At 47.3% G+C, this 12,733-nt stretch overlaps 3 protein-coding genes across 3 annotated transcripts in view; 1 reads left to right on the top strand and 2 right to left on the bottom strand.

Moving 5' to 3' along the window:
- The window catches only part of TTLL5 (tubulin tyrosine ligase like 5), a 118,909-nt gene extending 115,343 nt beyond the window's left edge, over positions 1-3,566 (bottom strand). Inside the window, exons 1-2 of the mRNA XM_062494308.1 lie at positions 3,327-3,566; positions 765-874 (exon numbers count right to left, since the gene is read on the bottom strand). Of these exons, the coding sequence (XP_062350292.1) occupies positions 765-874; positions 3,327-3,406 (190 nt within the window). The 5' untranslated portion in view covers positions 3,407-3,566. The remainder of the gene's footprint in view (positions 1-764; positions 875-3,326) is intronic.
- Positions 3,567-4,350: 784 nt separating this feature from the next.
- Positions 4,351-6,796, top strand: ERG28 (ergosterol biosynthesis 28 homolog). The gene is made up of 4 exons (XM_062495170.1): positions 4,351-4,486; positions 4,672-4,762; positions 5,993-6,111; positions 6,270-6,796. Exons 1-4 carry the CDS (start codon positions 4,354-4,356, stop codon positions 6,347-6,349), a joined length of 423 nt encoding a protein of 140 aa, XP_062351154.1. The 5' UTR covers positions 4,351-4,353; the 3' UTR covers positions 6,350-6,796.
- A 1,957-nt stretch (positions 6,797-8,753) lies between these two features.
- FLVCR2 (FLVCR choline and putative heme transporter 2) overlaps positions 8,754-12,733 on the bottom strand; it is a 32,806-nt gene continuing 28,826 nt past the window's right edge. Inside the window, exon 10 of the mRNA XM_062494963.1 lies at positions 8,754-8,810. Coding sequence (XP_062350947.1) covers positions 8,754-8,810 — 57 coding nt within the window. The remainder of the gene's footprint in view (positions 8,811-12,733) is intronic.

The following is a 12,733-nucleotide window of genomic DNA, read 5'->3' as shown; positions in this document are numbered from 1 at the left end:
ATACAAATCACCTTCTCCACCCCTTACCCCAATAAGCCATAAGCATTTCTGCTTGGATAGGATATTAGAAACAAAAGCACCAATTACCTAAGAAAGGAGAAAGCAAGAGAAGAAAGAAGTGTCAGCACCTTCACAAAAAGAAGCTGAGTAGATTTTAGCTTTTTTCCAACTCAGCACATCTAGAATGAGCTCCCAGCTGTACACACCCACAAGTACTAACTTTTCAAATCCAAACTGACTGCTAATAACAACTCAGCTTCTTTAGAGGCTCTCCCTTATTTGACACTAGACAGGTTTGGTCTGCCAACTCAAGTGCTGCCAGCAACCATCTTGTTTATGGCCTTCTCAGGGTTGTGAGGCTGGAGACCCAGAGATTTGTTACTACAGTTTATTATTGTTCAACTGTGGGGCTGGCTGCTCTATTTCCCAGTGAAATGCTCTCAAAAGTCACTCCAATTACTGATTTTAAGGTCTTAGCTACAGTGAACTTGTATTCTGGTTCTAAGTTCTAGCATGTCCTCCAAGCTCAATTTGCAAGCAAACAGTTCCAACTCAAAATACGTCAGGGCCCAGTGGAGGGACAAGACTTTATAGGTGTTCACCAATGGATTAAGCATTTCTGAATGTCTCAGGGGTCAGACACTAGAGAGAATTCTAACTTCTTTCCTACCATGTCCTCTTCCCACCACAAAGTGAAGGGAACATCAGCTAAGAGACTTTTACCTCATGCCTTCAAGCCAAAGTTGGCACGTAGCAGCACCCACCTCCAATCAGACGGAGGTAGCTGTCCTTAGTCAGAATGGCTTCAGCATGAAACACCAAGACAGGGACCCGCCTGCAGCCACCACCGGTCCACTTGATACATGGATGATCCCTGAAATGACAAGAGAGTCAGTACAAGCAACTGCTGAACCTCATACATGGAGCAGTTAGTTACCCACCATTCTCCATAGTTACCCACCTTGCCTGTGGACAGAGCATAAGCAAACATGCTGGGGAAAAGAGTGGAAGATTAGTGAGGAGGACTGTAAACATGCCTAAGTGACTTAGAGCTACCTCACCATGGTCTTCACCACAGGCTGCAGGGAATCCTATCTCTGGTACCTGGAGCATCTCCTTGCCCCCTGACCTTGGTAGCTGCAGAGCTCTTCCTGTCACATATTCTCACTCCTCTCTTCTCTGAGCACTAATGAGCCCCATGCAATAACTTTTTTCTTCTTCACAGATATGTTATCACAGTGGTGTTTCTACCATCATTCCTGGGATCCATCTTCACCAGTGGTGGGTCCATATTGAAGCATTGCTTCTGTCAGACATGGAGGAAGCTTCTAGCAACTTCTCAAAGAACCCAACCCTGTAGCCCTCCCACTACCAAAACCTGGTCACACAACTGCAATACAGCACCCTTGATACTCAGCCATAAAGGGAATCTTCCAGATCACCCTCTTTTTGAGTTGGTCTTACCAGTCAGAGTTCTGTTTAATGCCGTTTAGTTCTGCACTTATTTTAGTGGGTATAATTTAGGAGAGGCCTCATGAGCTTTTGCAGCTACAGTTCTCTGAATTTATAGCTTGAAAACAAGATCTATAATTCATGATGAACCACAATTGCTGGTATCCACACAACAAGACTTTGCAATGCAGGTTCCAGCCCCCAGTTTTAGATCTGCAAATCAGTGCAGTCTGCCTGGCTGTAATACTGGAGTCTGAAGCGCACAAAAAAAACCCACTAGTGCAGAGTTTGAGAGACTGGAACAGACTTGGATCAATAAATGGATAAAGCTGTGTATTCTTCCCTTTTAATTCCTGTCAGATAGAGTGGAATGCAAGGCCAGAATTCAAGAATGATGCCCCCCAATGCACCACTTAAGCTACAGGCTCTAAAACGCAGTGATCAGTTCTGTATAAAACAACAAGACTACACTAGGAAATATCTTCTCAGAGGATTAAGGACACACCAAAAAAAAAGTTAAGACCTGTTGTAACAAATTCTAGGATCACACAAAGAAAACCTGTCAACCTCCTTAGGCAAATAAAACTAAGGCTGTTTATTACCACTGCACAAGAAAATTAAAAACATGGAAAAAGTAACAGAAAACAGAGACTGAGGGGTTGGAGAGACACCTCTACACTGACAAGAAGAAATACAAAGACCGACATACACAAAAAGCATTTATCTATAGAATATGAAAGATCATTGTCTGCCAAAGGTTTGGAGAAGCTGTACAAGACAAAACACCTCCAAAACTTAGAAAAAGGAACATAGGTAGAAGGGCAACTTTCTGATGCTAGGACAAGGGCTCTTAAGAGTAACCTTGGTCCTCTTAACAAAGTTACTATTGTTATCACTCACACAAATTAACTTCACAGCACTCCCACCTGCTTCTGCTACCTCGAAAAATATATATTTTTTTAAATCTACATCTGGGGTATAATTAGCTATTCAGACCAGAAGGGACCCAAGAAGCTTCCAGAATTTACACTACAGGCCAGAGCCTTATGTAAGTGGAAAATGAGCTGAGGCAACAGGACAGGAGTTTATACTAAGCCTGTCCTGAGGATTTGCAGCAAGGCTCAATCCTCCAGGTGACAGTCATTCAGTCCTAGCATGACCCCTGGTCACTTGATGTAGACATACTGTTACAGCTACATTCTAGGTGAAGTTAATTCTGGACCTTTCCATCCATGAGGATCTAGCAAATCCAAGCCAACCACTTGCTATGAAACAACATTCCTCTAAATGTCTTAAGTCCCTGTAGTCTGCAGCTGGGCACTCAGTCATAATCTACACCCAAAGAAACCCTAACAGGACACAGTGAAGAAGGTCCAGGTGAAACAAAAGTGATTCTGCTATGGGAAAAAATAAGGGAGCAACTCCTTCACAAGCAAAGCTAAAAGAAGTTACTAAACAAAGATGGAAGAAGTATTATAACTTATTACTAGTAAGAAATATAAAGTCCAGTAGTTATCAAGAGACAGTTTTATAAAAAGGACATAAAACCTATATCAACATACTGTACAGATTTTTAATCTCTGCAGCAGTAAAAGCTAAAAAAAAAAACACACCTGCAAAAAAAAATCATCAAAATGTTCCCATTTCAGCAAAAAAAAACATCAGAATGTTCCCATTTTAGCAACATGACAGAAAGAAATCCATGGAACTATGGACTTCAGAGCAGCCAAAGAAAAGCTGCACATCCAACCCTGATGAATGTGGTGGCCTTCTAGGTAAGAGGGTAAGAAATGCATCTGTCTTTTCAAACTACTACAGATCCACCAGAAAGCACAGGGACATAGAAACAGTTCAGAGGGTCTTTTTCTACTTACTCCAGTCCATACATAGCATCTTCTTCCTCCTCCGAGGAGGAGCCAGTTTCCTCCAGATCTTTAGCCATCCCGACTGGCATTTCCTCTGGGAGTTTTCATACAGCCCAGACTTAGTTGCAAGAGCAGTTACCTGCAATAAGGATTAAAAACCAGAATGAACAGCTGAGCAGGACAGCCAAAGGTATCAGATAACTATCACCTTCCGCCAGTACGTACTTCTCACACGACTACCAACAAGTCTGTTAAACATCACCTCCGAGCCACGAGAGTGCAGAAGGAAGCATCACCTTCCAGCAGATTATTTTGCACCTGCCCGTGAGAGCCACTCGGGCGCTTACCGGTACCGCGCGTCCCTGCCCCGCCCTGCCTCGCCTCGGGCCGCAGACCCACGCCAGGCCGGCCCGGCCCCAGCGGGAAACGCCCGCCAAGTCCGCCCCGCCGCCCGGGGACAGCCGGACACCGTAACGCCTCCACCGGCGCAGGAGCGGCCCTCCGGCCCGGAGGAACGGCTACGGCCCGGCCTAACCGCCGCTAAGCCGAGCACGGCGAACTCCGGCGGCCGCAGAAGAAGCAAGAGCGGCGGCGAGCGCTTAAGGTCAGCGAACCCCCGTGCCAGCCGTACCTGCCCCCGCACGGCCGGGCCGCGCCGGGCCGAGCGCGCCAGGCAGCCCCGGCCCCTCCCGCCGCTTCCCCGTTACTACAACAACCGACGGGCGGCGGCCCCGCCCCGGCGTGCAGGCGGCCCTACCGCCTCACTGCGCAGGCGCATGCGGCTCCGCCCCCTGCCTGAGCTCCCAAGTACTCCCGCGAAGTGGGCGGGGACGGGGCGAGCTCGCCTCCAGCGCGGCGAGGGATCCGATTGGCGGGAGCAGGCCATACGTCACGTGGCGCGCGCATGGAGCGGCGCGCAGCGGCCAATCGGAGCGCTGGGCGGTGGCGCGGGCGGGTGCCTCCGCGGGAGCGCCGCCGGTTACGGGCGGGGATTTGTCTCTGGGCCTGGCGGGCGCGGTTCGAGCCGGCCGGGAGGATGAGCCGGTTCCTGAATGTTCTGCGCAGCTGGCTGGTGATGGTGTCGGTCATCGCCGCCGGGAATACCCTGCAGAGCTTCCGCGATCACGGTTTCCTCTCAGAGAAGCTGTATACCGCCAGCCCCGGCCTCGGTGAGGGCCGCGCCTGGCGCCTGGAGGTCGCCTACCAGCCGTGGGCCTTGGGCTCTCGTCGGGGTCCCACCTCTGCGGCCCGGGAGCTGGCTGCCTACTGTCCCGGCTTACGCCTCCACGGCGGGACTGGGGGTGGCAGGCAGGGTCGTGCGTGGTCTCCATGTGCTCCCTCCTTCTTTACGCAGTGAATGGGCTCCAGGCTCGGACCTTCGGCGTCTGGACCTTGTTGTCATCAGTGATCCGCTGTCTCTGCGCAATCGACATCCGTAACAGGACGTATGTAAAGCAGCACCCGAGAAATCCATTGGTTTGCTTGCTAGGCACAGCCTGAGCTTAGGGGGCGGCACAGATAAGGTGGGAAATCAAAAGCTGTTCCTGAGCTTTCGATGGTGTTGACAGCATTCCCCTGAAGAAGCTCAAATAGCAGTGTGGGATTTGTCTGATAGTTGCTGCCCCTTCTTCCTTTATGGGGACAGCTTGCGTGTCCAATTACTGTTCTTAGCTCAGTCAGAAACTGGTAGGTATAAGGCCTCTTACTGTCACCGATTTCTGAGCTCCAACTTGGAAAGCATTTTCTGAATGGTGTTGCTGCTCTGTTAATTAAACAATTGCAAATGCTGTGGTGTGACTGATAGTCAATACTTCTTTTACTGTGACAGCTTAGCCAAAGACTAAGGGACAGTTTTAGGTGCCCCATTGCACTTAACCGATTGCTTTCTTTACTACACTCTTACCTGGGGCTGACAACAAAGCCTGAGAGGCAGCCTGATGCTGAGTGGGAGACACACCATCTCTCCCTGTGCAAACAGAAGTGTTTCTGAGAGAGGTTTCCAAGCAAGCTGACTTGAGGTCTGTGCTAGACAAAGCCTATTAGAGGTTACTAAAATACTTTTAGTACTGCTTCCCTCAGCCCTGCAGCGGAAGTCACTGTTCACCTGGCAGTATGTGCTTGGATTGCCTAGGTTTATCTGAGTGAGGCAGGGGGGACTAAACGGTGTGTTTTTAGAGGGTGGTGGCAATGCCAGTTACCAAGAATCAGTTGTTTGTTTGAGGAATTTTATCTTGCATCTCTTGAACCTGCTCCCTTTTCAACAGCTGTGGTCCATAGAGGGTAGCAGAGCACAGGTGGGAAGATATTGGGTGATAAAGCCTGAAGTCAGCCAAGTCCTGTCACCGTAGATCTCTGCTTATCTAATTCTCACCTTCTTTTTGTGTGTGCACATACTTCTCATTTCATGGGTGCCCTACTCATGCTCTCCCCTCTTCGCCTTCCTTCAGCCCAGATAATGCCTGTGACTTTCAGTGCACCACTGAACATGCTGCCCCATTCTCCTCTCAGCTGTTGCCCAGGGAAATTTTGCACCTCATTAGGCAAGGGACAAAGTCCCCTCTGTGCTGCCAGTGAGATCAGGTGGGGCAGCGTACAGGTTCACCTTTTTTTCCACTCAGCCATATTCATACCCATAGTATGATAATGATAACTTGTTTTTTTCTGCTCTTCAACAGTCTCTATCACATCACGCTCTTTACCTTCTTTTTGGCCCTTGCTCACTTCCTCTCTGAGGTCTTCATATACCACACTGCAGCCTTGACAATTGGAGTTATGGCACCCCTCATGGTAGCAAGTAAGTAGAGCTCTGCATCCTCCCCTTGCGTACTCCTTGGAGCTGTGATACCCCAGAACAACTCCCCATACAACTATGGGCTGAGGGGATGGTGGGAGCGGATGCCTCATCTCTTGTCCAGCCTTTTCTACACAATTCATCCTGTATCTCTATCACAGGTTTTTCTATTCTGGGGATGTTGATTGGACTGCAGTACCTAGAGGTAGAAGCACTTTCACAAAACAAGAAGAAAAACTGAAGTTGAGGGCTTTTTGTAGGTCGGTGTCATCTTCTACCTTCACTGCCACACTTCCATGAAAGCTCAGCTGAACTCCAGGACACCAGTCCCAGTGGTGGGTCAATGTTGGACTCTGTCAATCACCGTCATTACCAAGTTGTTTTTGTCTTGTCCGGGCAACATTTCAACTGTCTGATGGCAAAGACCAAGTCCCAGAGGAGTTTGTGTCAAAGCTTATGGGAGGTGGTTAGTGACTGACTCCCTGGGTAGCAGGCAAAGTCTCTGGCATGCCCAGAGCACTGAGGACTTCTCTCCCAGTGTACTTCTGGGGACAAGGTGCAGAACTATCCAGGATTTGCTGAACATTCCGACCAGAAAGAGAGAATGGGTGCTACCCCTGGTACTGCTGTGTAACTTGCATGTGTGTGTTCCCCAGGGGCCATTTCTAATAAATTACAAAAAACTGCAGTAGGCTATGGTTGTTTTTCTGCTACACAGCAGTGGGTGTGTGTGATCAGAGCCAACAGCAGCTTCTATTGTATGTTGTAGAATACCTCATCTCTCTTTACAGCAAACCCACCTTTCCCTGACTCCTTGCCACAAAGTTCCAGTTTGACTGCTCAGGTAACACACACGAAGAGGATTGTTGATGCTCTCTCTTCTTTACCATGTGGGTGACAGCAAACTCAAAACTATGAATCCGTGAACAAGGACTGAGCTTCATGTGTAGTGAGTTATAACTATAGAAGATGGAGAAAACAGGAACAGGTTCCTTAGACCTAGAGAAAATAATACCCAAAGCAGTGGGCAGCACACAGAATGCAGAAAAAAACCAGCAGGAACTCCTGACCAGGAAGACAGTTCACATGTAGAAGAAAGGGGGAACAAAGGGAGGAAAAGAACACAGCAGTAGCACTGGGCAGAAAGATTTTTCCATTCTGCAGAAAATTTCAGGCTATTAAACAAGCCACATGTAGAACATTTTCAACCGTTTAATATGAATGTGTCAGATTTCATTTTACACTTAATATGTTCATATTTTACATTGAAAATCATATTAAACCCCCATCCTCAATCCCAGGCTATCAAAGACAGGACTTCAATCATAGACTATGCTGAATTGGAAGGAATTGATCAGGATCACAGTCCAACTCCTGGCCCTGCACAAGACCCCTACAAATCACACCATGTGCCTGAGAGTGTTGTCTAAGCACTTACTGAACTCAGGCTGTATCAAAATGTAGTGTATGCAAAGAAGTTTAAATTTTGCCCCCCCCAAAAAAAAAAAGTTTTGTCAAAAATAGTTTGTCAGAGGGGAGTATTTTAACCATTCCACCTCAGTACAGCTTTATCCCCTGCCTGAATATATAAGTAACTGCTTGATTTAAGGAATATAAGGACACTTGATATCTCCAGCAGAGATGAGATGCTGGAAAGGATAGAGAAGGATCTATAGTTGTATGTGGAAGCTAAACAACATGCAGATGGGCAGTGTCTATAAGACACAAATGCTGGTAAGTGGGCACCGTCTCCTGTTCTCTGTTATGAAGTGGGAAGCTTCCACAATGGAGCAAAGCTGGATTCCCATCATAGCCCTCTCTGTGGCTGGGAAGAGCAATACAGCCTTGGCTGGTTTTCTCAATATAATACTTAACAAAAGTTTTTATGTACTGTTGAGACATGCAAAAGGCACTTTATTAAGGAGGAAGACAATGTCCTCATCCCAGGGAACTTGTAGTTTGACTCACTTTAATTGCTAATGTAGTGATGAACTAGTCCTTGCTTCGAGCTAGAAGTATTTCTTAATTACTCCTACTATGTAGGAACATCAGGACAACCCCAGCAAGTTCTGAACAGAAGTTTATCCAGATAAAGAGTGCTTCATCTGGGAAAGCCAAATGATAAAAGAGCTGGCAGCAGCTGGTGCACTGCTTTGCACTTGCTGGTAATGTACTGAGGCCTCTACTACTACCTGTGCAACACACAGCATAATGGGAACCAAGACAGAGCAACCTCTTTTCCCTAGAGCCAGTTCTTCCAGGGCTGCTCACAAAGTGTGGTCCCGTTTCTGCCTTTTATGTCACAGCCCCATGCAAGGTGCCACCATCATGCTCACGGTTAACCTGGTACTGTGGCTTTTCTCTCAGCACGTGTACTTTTTCCAAGCACACGTGGTGGGACTGGGGGGGACTCAGCAGATTTTCCCAACTTTTCCTCCCAAACACCAAAACAGCAAGATACAAAGATAAAACTGATGAAAGCAAACCCCCTCTAGTTTTGCTCTTTCATGCTCTCCACAAGCAGTTCACAGGGCTCCTGTCCTGAGGCTGCCCCTCCCATGGGGTGCATGTCACAGGAGGATGGTACACATAGAAAATATGGGAATGAGGGGGGTTGTATCTCCCAGTTTTGCCACCCCTTCATGTCACAGCCGTGATTCCTCAAGGACTATGGGATTAGTGTAGGCTTCTGGCAACACTTTCTGCAAATCAGAGAAAAACAGTATGGTTAGGATCGTGGCTGGCCAGACCTTGGGTAGTTTATAGCTCCCTGCTAGTGCAGAAATCCCCAAAGAATTGCCATCCTCAGAGAGTGCTGCTGGTTCCCTCTCCCTTCTCTAGCCACTTTGACTGCCCAAGCAAGGGGCACTGGGGCAGCAGGGCAGTGCAACATCCAACTGTTTAAGCTGTATGCTGTAGTCCTCACACCATTACTAATTCGCGGCCAGGCTGATACCAAGAGAGGTAGCAGACCCACAGTCAGGTCATCAACATTTCACTGTGACACAAGCTCAGCCTCAAAACATTAAGTTGCTGGGCCAGTTCCCTGGGCAAGGGAAGGTGCTGGAAACTCCTTCATGCCATGAGGCAGCACAGTGTCTATGCAAACACTAGAGAGAATTTGCTTTCTTTACATCCTCAGGAGGCTCAGCACAACCACTAGTTCCCCTGTGGTCTTAACTCCAGCGTGTCTGAGGCCTCTTCAACTCCCAGACACATTGCTTATCCTCAAATCTTTTCATCCCCACCCCCACTGCCCATTGAAGTGCTGCACCCTCTGTCCTGCTTCTTCCCTTTCTGCAACTTGGACTTATGGCTGAGATAATTCCACAGAGCAGTACCTTCTTCAAAGTTCCCTACTCATATCTTATAAAGACATAAGAAATAAGAGGCAAACATACAAATTTTTTTCACCATAAATCCTGTAAAAGAACTAGCTTAATTTCTGGAAACCTTAAGATGGAGGGAGCTTTTCCCAGAGGAAAAAAAATAAGTAAAATGGAGACTGCTGCCCAATTACCACCCTGTCCTCAGCTTCATGGAACAGCCAAACTGTCATGATTCCAGTTCAGCTTTCCTGGGTGGAGTTTGACAAACTCAGCTTTTGAGCCTTTCTGGGTGTTTTAGGATAAAAATTGAGACTTCTTCCCCTAGTGGATTTCTGATACCTCTTAAGTTCTGATTCTGCCTACCGTGAGACAGCCCAGCTGTCACCAATTCAGAAGCAGCACACAGACTTGTAAGGGTGAATGTGGAGTTTTCTGCAGCCTGGGCTCTGAGTTTACTCACTGTAGGGCAAGACTGACATCTGAAGCAGAAATGAGAGGTGCACAGGAAAGAGTTTCACATCCTCTGTACAGTTCAAGAGAAATCCAGGCAGCATGGAAGCAAGAGATATGAAACAGTCTCATTTTGAGTAGGCTCTTACACAATGTGTAGGTGGAAAGGTTTTACAGACATCAGCAGTATCCCAATATCCCAAAAGCAGAGGAGTGAGATAAGGAAAGCTTCAAAGAGATGTCTGGAAGCAAAAGACAAAGAAGTGCAAAGAGGGAACTTCAACAAGCAGGAAGGGTAGGTGGGTGCATGAAGTAGTGCCAGAGGTAGGAATAAGGTGAAATCTGCATTTAGACTTTGGAAACTCCACCAGAATGCACCATGGAAGCACTCAAGCAACTCAGAACAGGCTCCCAAGCACCTCTGGGGTCTCAGCACCAGTCATTTGCTGTGGAGCTACAGGAGCAGAGATTTAGATCAGACAGCCTGCAGGACTCACCACCTTGGGAAAGGAAGGCTGCTCTCACAGCTTTGAGTCACAGTACTGGAAAAGGGCACACAGATGGCTTGCCTATGGCTTTGGGACAGGAAAAGGCTGCTTGCCACACAGTAAACATAGAAATGGAGTAGAGAGGTTTGGGAAGCAGAGCATGGGTACACATTGTTTGTGCCTACTACACAAAATTCCAGCACTTTTTTATTGGCAGTATTTCACTAGAGGCTAAGCATGGTGCAGCTTCCAACAGAATCCAGTAAGCTACTGAGGGTGGACACTTGTCCTAAACAAACTATGGGAGATCAGCAAAGATTCTTTTTCTTAATGCCAAGTAATAATACAAAAAGGTTTGCATGGATGCTGAAAGTCAAAAGCAAATGAGCACAAGCACTACACAGCATATTTGTGAGTATAATGTGTGTGCTGGATCAACTGACACTACTATGAAATCTTAAGGCACAACACTGGAATGGCTTCAGATGCATTTACAACAAAGGCAGCACACAAAGAGCCTCATTATCACATAAAACAGGCATTTGATCCAAGTGTCCTGAGATACAGAAAGCTAACCCAGCTAGAGCTCTGGGAACTGAGGCAGAAAAAAGTGGGAAGGATTGTTGGTACCACGCTACAGCATAATTAATACAGGACAAGGTGTATACAATGCCATTAGCCAAATTTAATCTACTAACTGCAACATTTGTCTAATTGTAACTATAGCAGATGAGGGAACCAATAGAAGACAAACTGCTACACAGCCAACAGTACAGTACTTCAATGGAAAGTGAGATTGGCACAACTCTACAGCTCAGCATGCTCTGGAAGCTCACAGCTGACTGAGTCTTCTCCTTGCAACAACCACAGAATTGTTTAGGCTGGAAAAGACCCTTAAGATCATCGAGTCCAACCATTTACCCAGCACTGCCAAGTCCACCACTAAACTATGTCCCTAAAACCCACATCTACATGTCTTATAAATACCTCCAGGGATGGTGACTAACATTTCCCTAAGCAGCCTATTCCAATGCTTGACAACCTTTCTGGTGAATAAATTTTCCTAGTATCCAATCTAAATCTCCCATGATGTAACTTGAGGTTGTTTCCTCTTGTCCTGTCGCTTGTTACTTGGGAGAGGAGACTGACCCCCATCCCACTATGACCTTCTTTCAGGTAGTTGTAGAGAGCAAAATAGTTTCCCTTGAGCCTCCTTTTCTCCAGGCCAAACAGCCCCAGTTCTCTCAGGTGCTCCTCATAGGACTTCTGCTCCAGACCCTTCACCAGCTCCACTGCCCTTCTCTGGATATGCTCCAGCACCTCAATCAATGTCTTTCCTGTTGTGAGGGGTCCAATCTGAAAAAGGACTTGAGGTGTGGCCTTACCAGTGCCGAGTACAGGGAGACAATCCCTGCCCTGGCCCTGCTGGCCACACTATTTCTGACACAAGCCAGGATGCCACTGGCCTTCTTGGTCACCTGGGCACACGCTGGCTCATGTTCAGCTGCTGCTGACCAGCACACCCAGGTCCTTTTCTGCTGGGCAGCTTTCCAGCAATTCTGTCCCCAGTCTGCAGCACTGCCTGGGGTTGTTGTGACAAGCGCAGGACCTGGCACCTGACCATGTCAAACCTCATACCATTGGCCTCAGCCCATGGATCCAGCCCATCCAGGTCCCTCTGCAGAGCCTTCCAACTCTCTAACAATACTCCTGCCCAACTTTGTGTTTTGTCTGCAAACTGGCTAAGGGTGAACTCTATCCCCTCATGCAGGGCATTGACAAAGACATTAAACAAGACTGTCTCTAATGCTGAGCCTTGGGGCATACCACTGGTGACCTGATATACTGGTGCCAGCTGGATATCACTCCTTTTACCATCAGTCTTTCCTTGCCCATGGGACTCTTCCTCACCCTTCCCTCAAAGCATAGCAGCTTCATGGTCCCTGTAGAACATGCCCTAATCTTAGCAGGGTTAAGGTTGGTTTTCCCAATCGACTCACTCTGCTTTTGCTTGTTACTCCTGCTGGCTGTGGCACTAAATTATATACACAGTTGTTCACACTTTGAAAACCAAAGAGTAGCATGGATAACTTAGTAGACCAGCCTATCAGTGTGAAGCAGAGGAGAGTGAGCAGTAAAGCATACCACCCCAAGCAACAGCTGAGAAAATGCAAAGTACCACTGAGATTCACAGATCAACAAGCACAGACCTTTACAATTTTCAGGCATTCTTATACCACAAGGCACCAACCCAATGACTCTGTTCTTGCTACGTATTTTTAAATTTCCTCGTTGAAGTTGGCCATGCACCCTGGCTGTGATCAAAGCCAATTCTTTAAAGGGTTTCTGGTATCACCT

Source organism: Cinclus cinclus, chromosome 6 (genome assembly GCF_963662255.1).
Source record: "Cinclus cinclus chromosome 6, bCinCin1.1, whole genome shotgun sequence".
Taxonomy (NCBI): Eukaryota; Metazoa; Chordata; class Aves; order Passeriformes; family Cinclidae; genus Cinclus; species Cinclus cinclus.
This window is presented reverse-complemented; position numbering and strand designations above follow the sequence as displayed.

What these genes read in the sequence shown, in the direction of transcription:
- ERG28 (XM_062495170.1), top strand. Translation starts at nt 4,354, where the DNA reads ATGAGCCGGTTCCTGAATGTTCTGCGCAGCTGGCTGGTGATGGTGTCG. An exon ending in ATCGACATCCGTAACAGGAC is followed by an intron (nt 4,763 to 5,992) that starts GTATGTAAAGCA and finishes GCTCTTCAACAG; the next exon opens with TCTCTATCACATCACGCTCT. An exon ending in GGCACCCCTCATGGTAGCAA is followed by an intron (nt 6,112 to 6,269) that starts GTAAGTAGAGCT and finishes TCTCTATCACAG; the next exon opens with GTTTTTCTATTCTGGGGATG.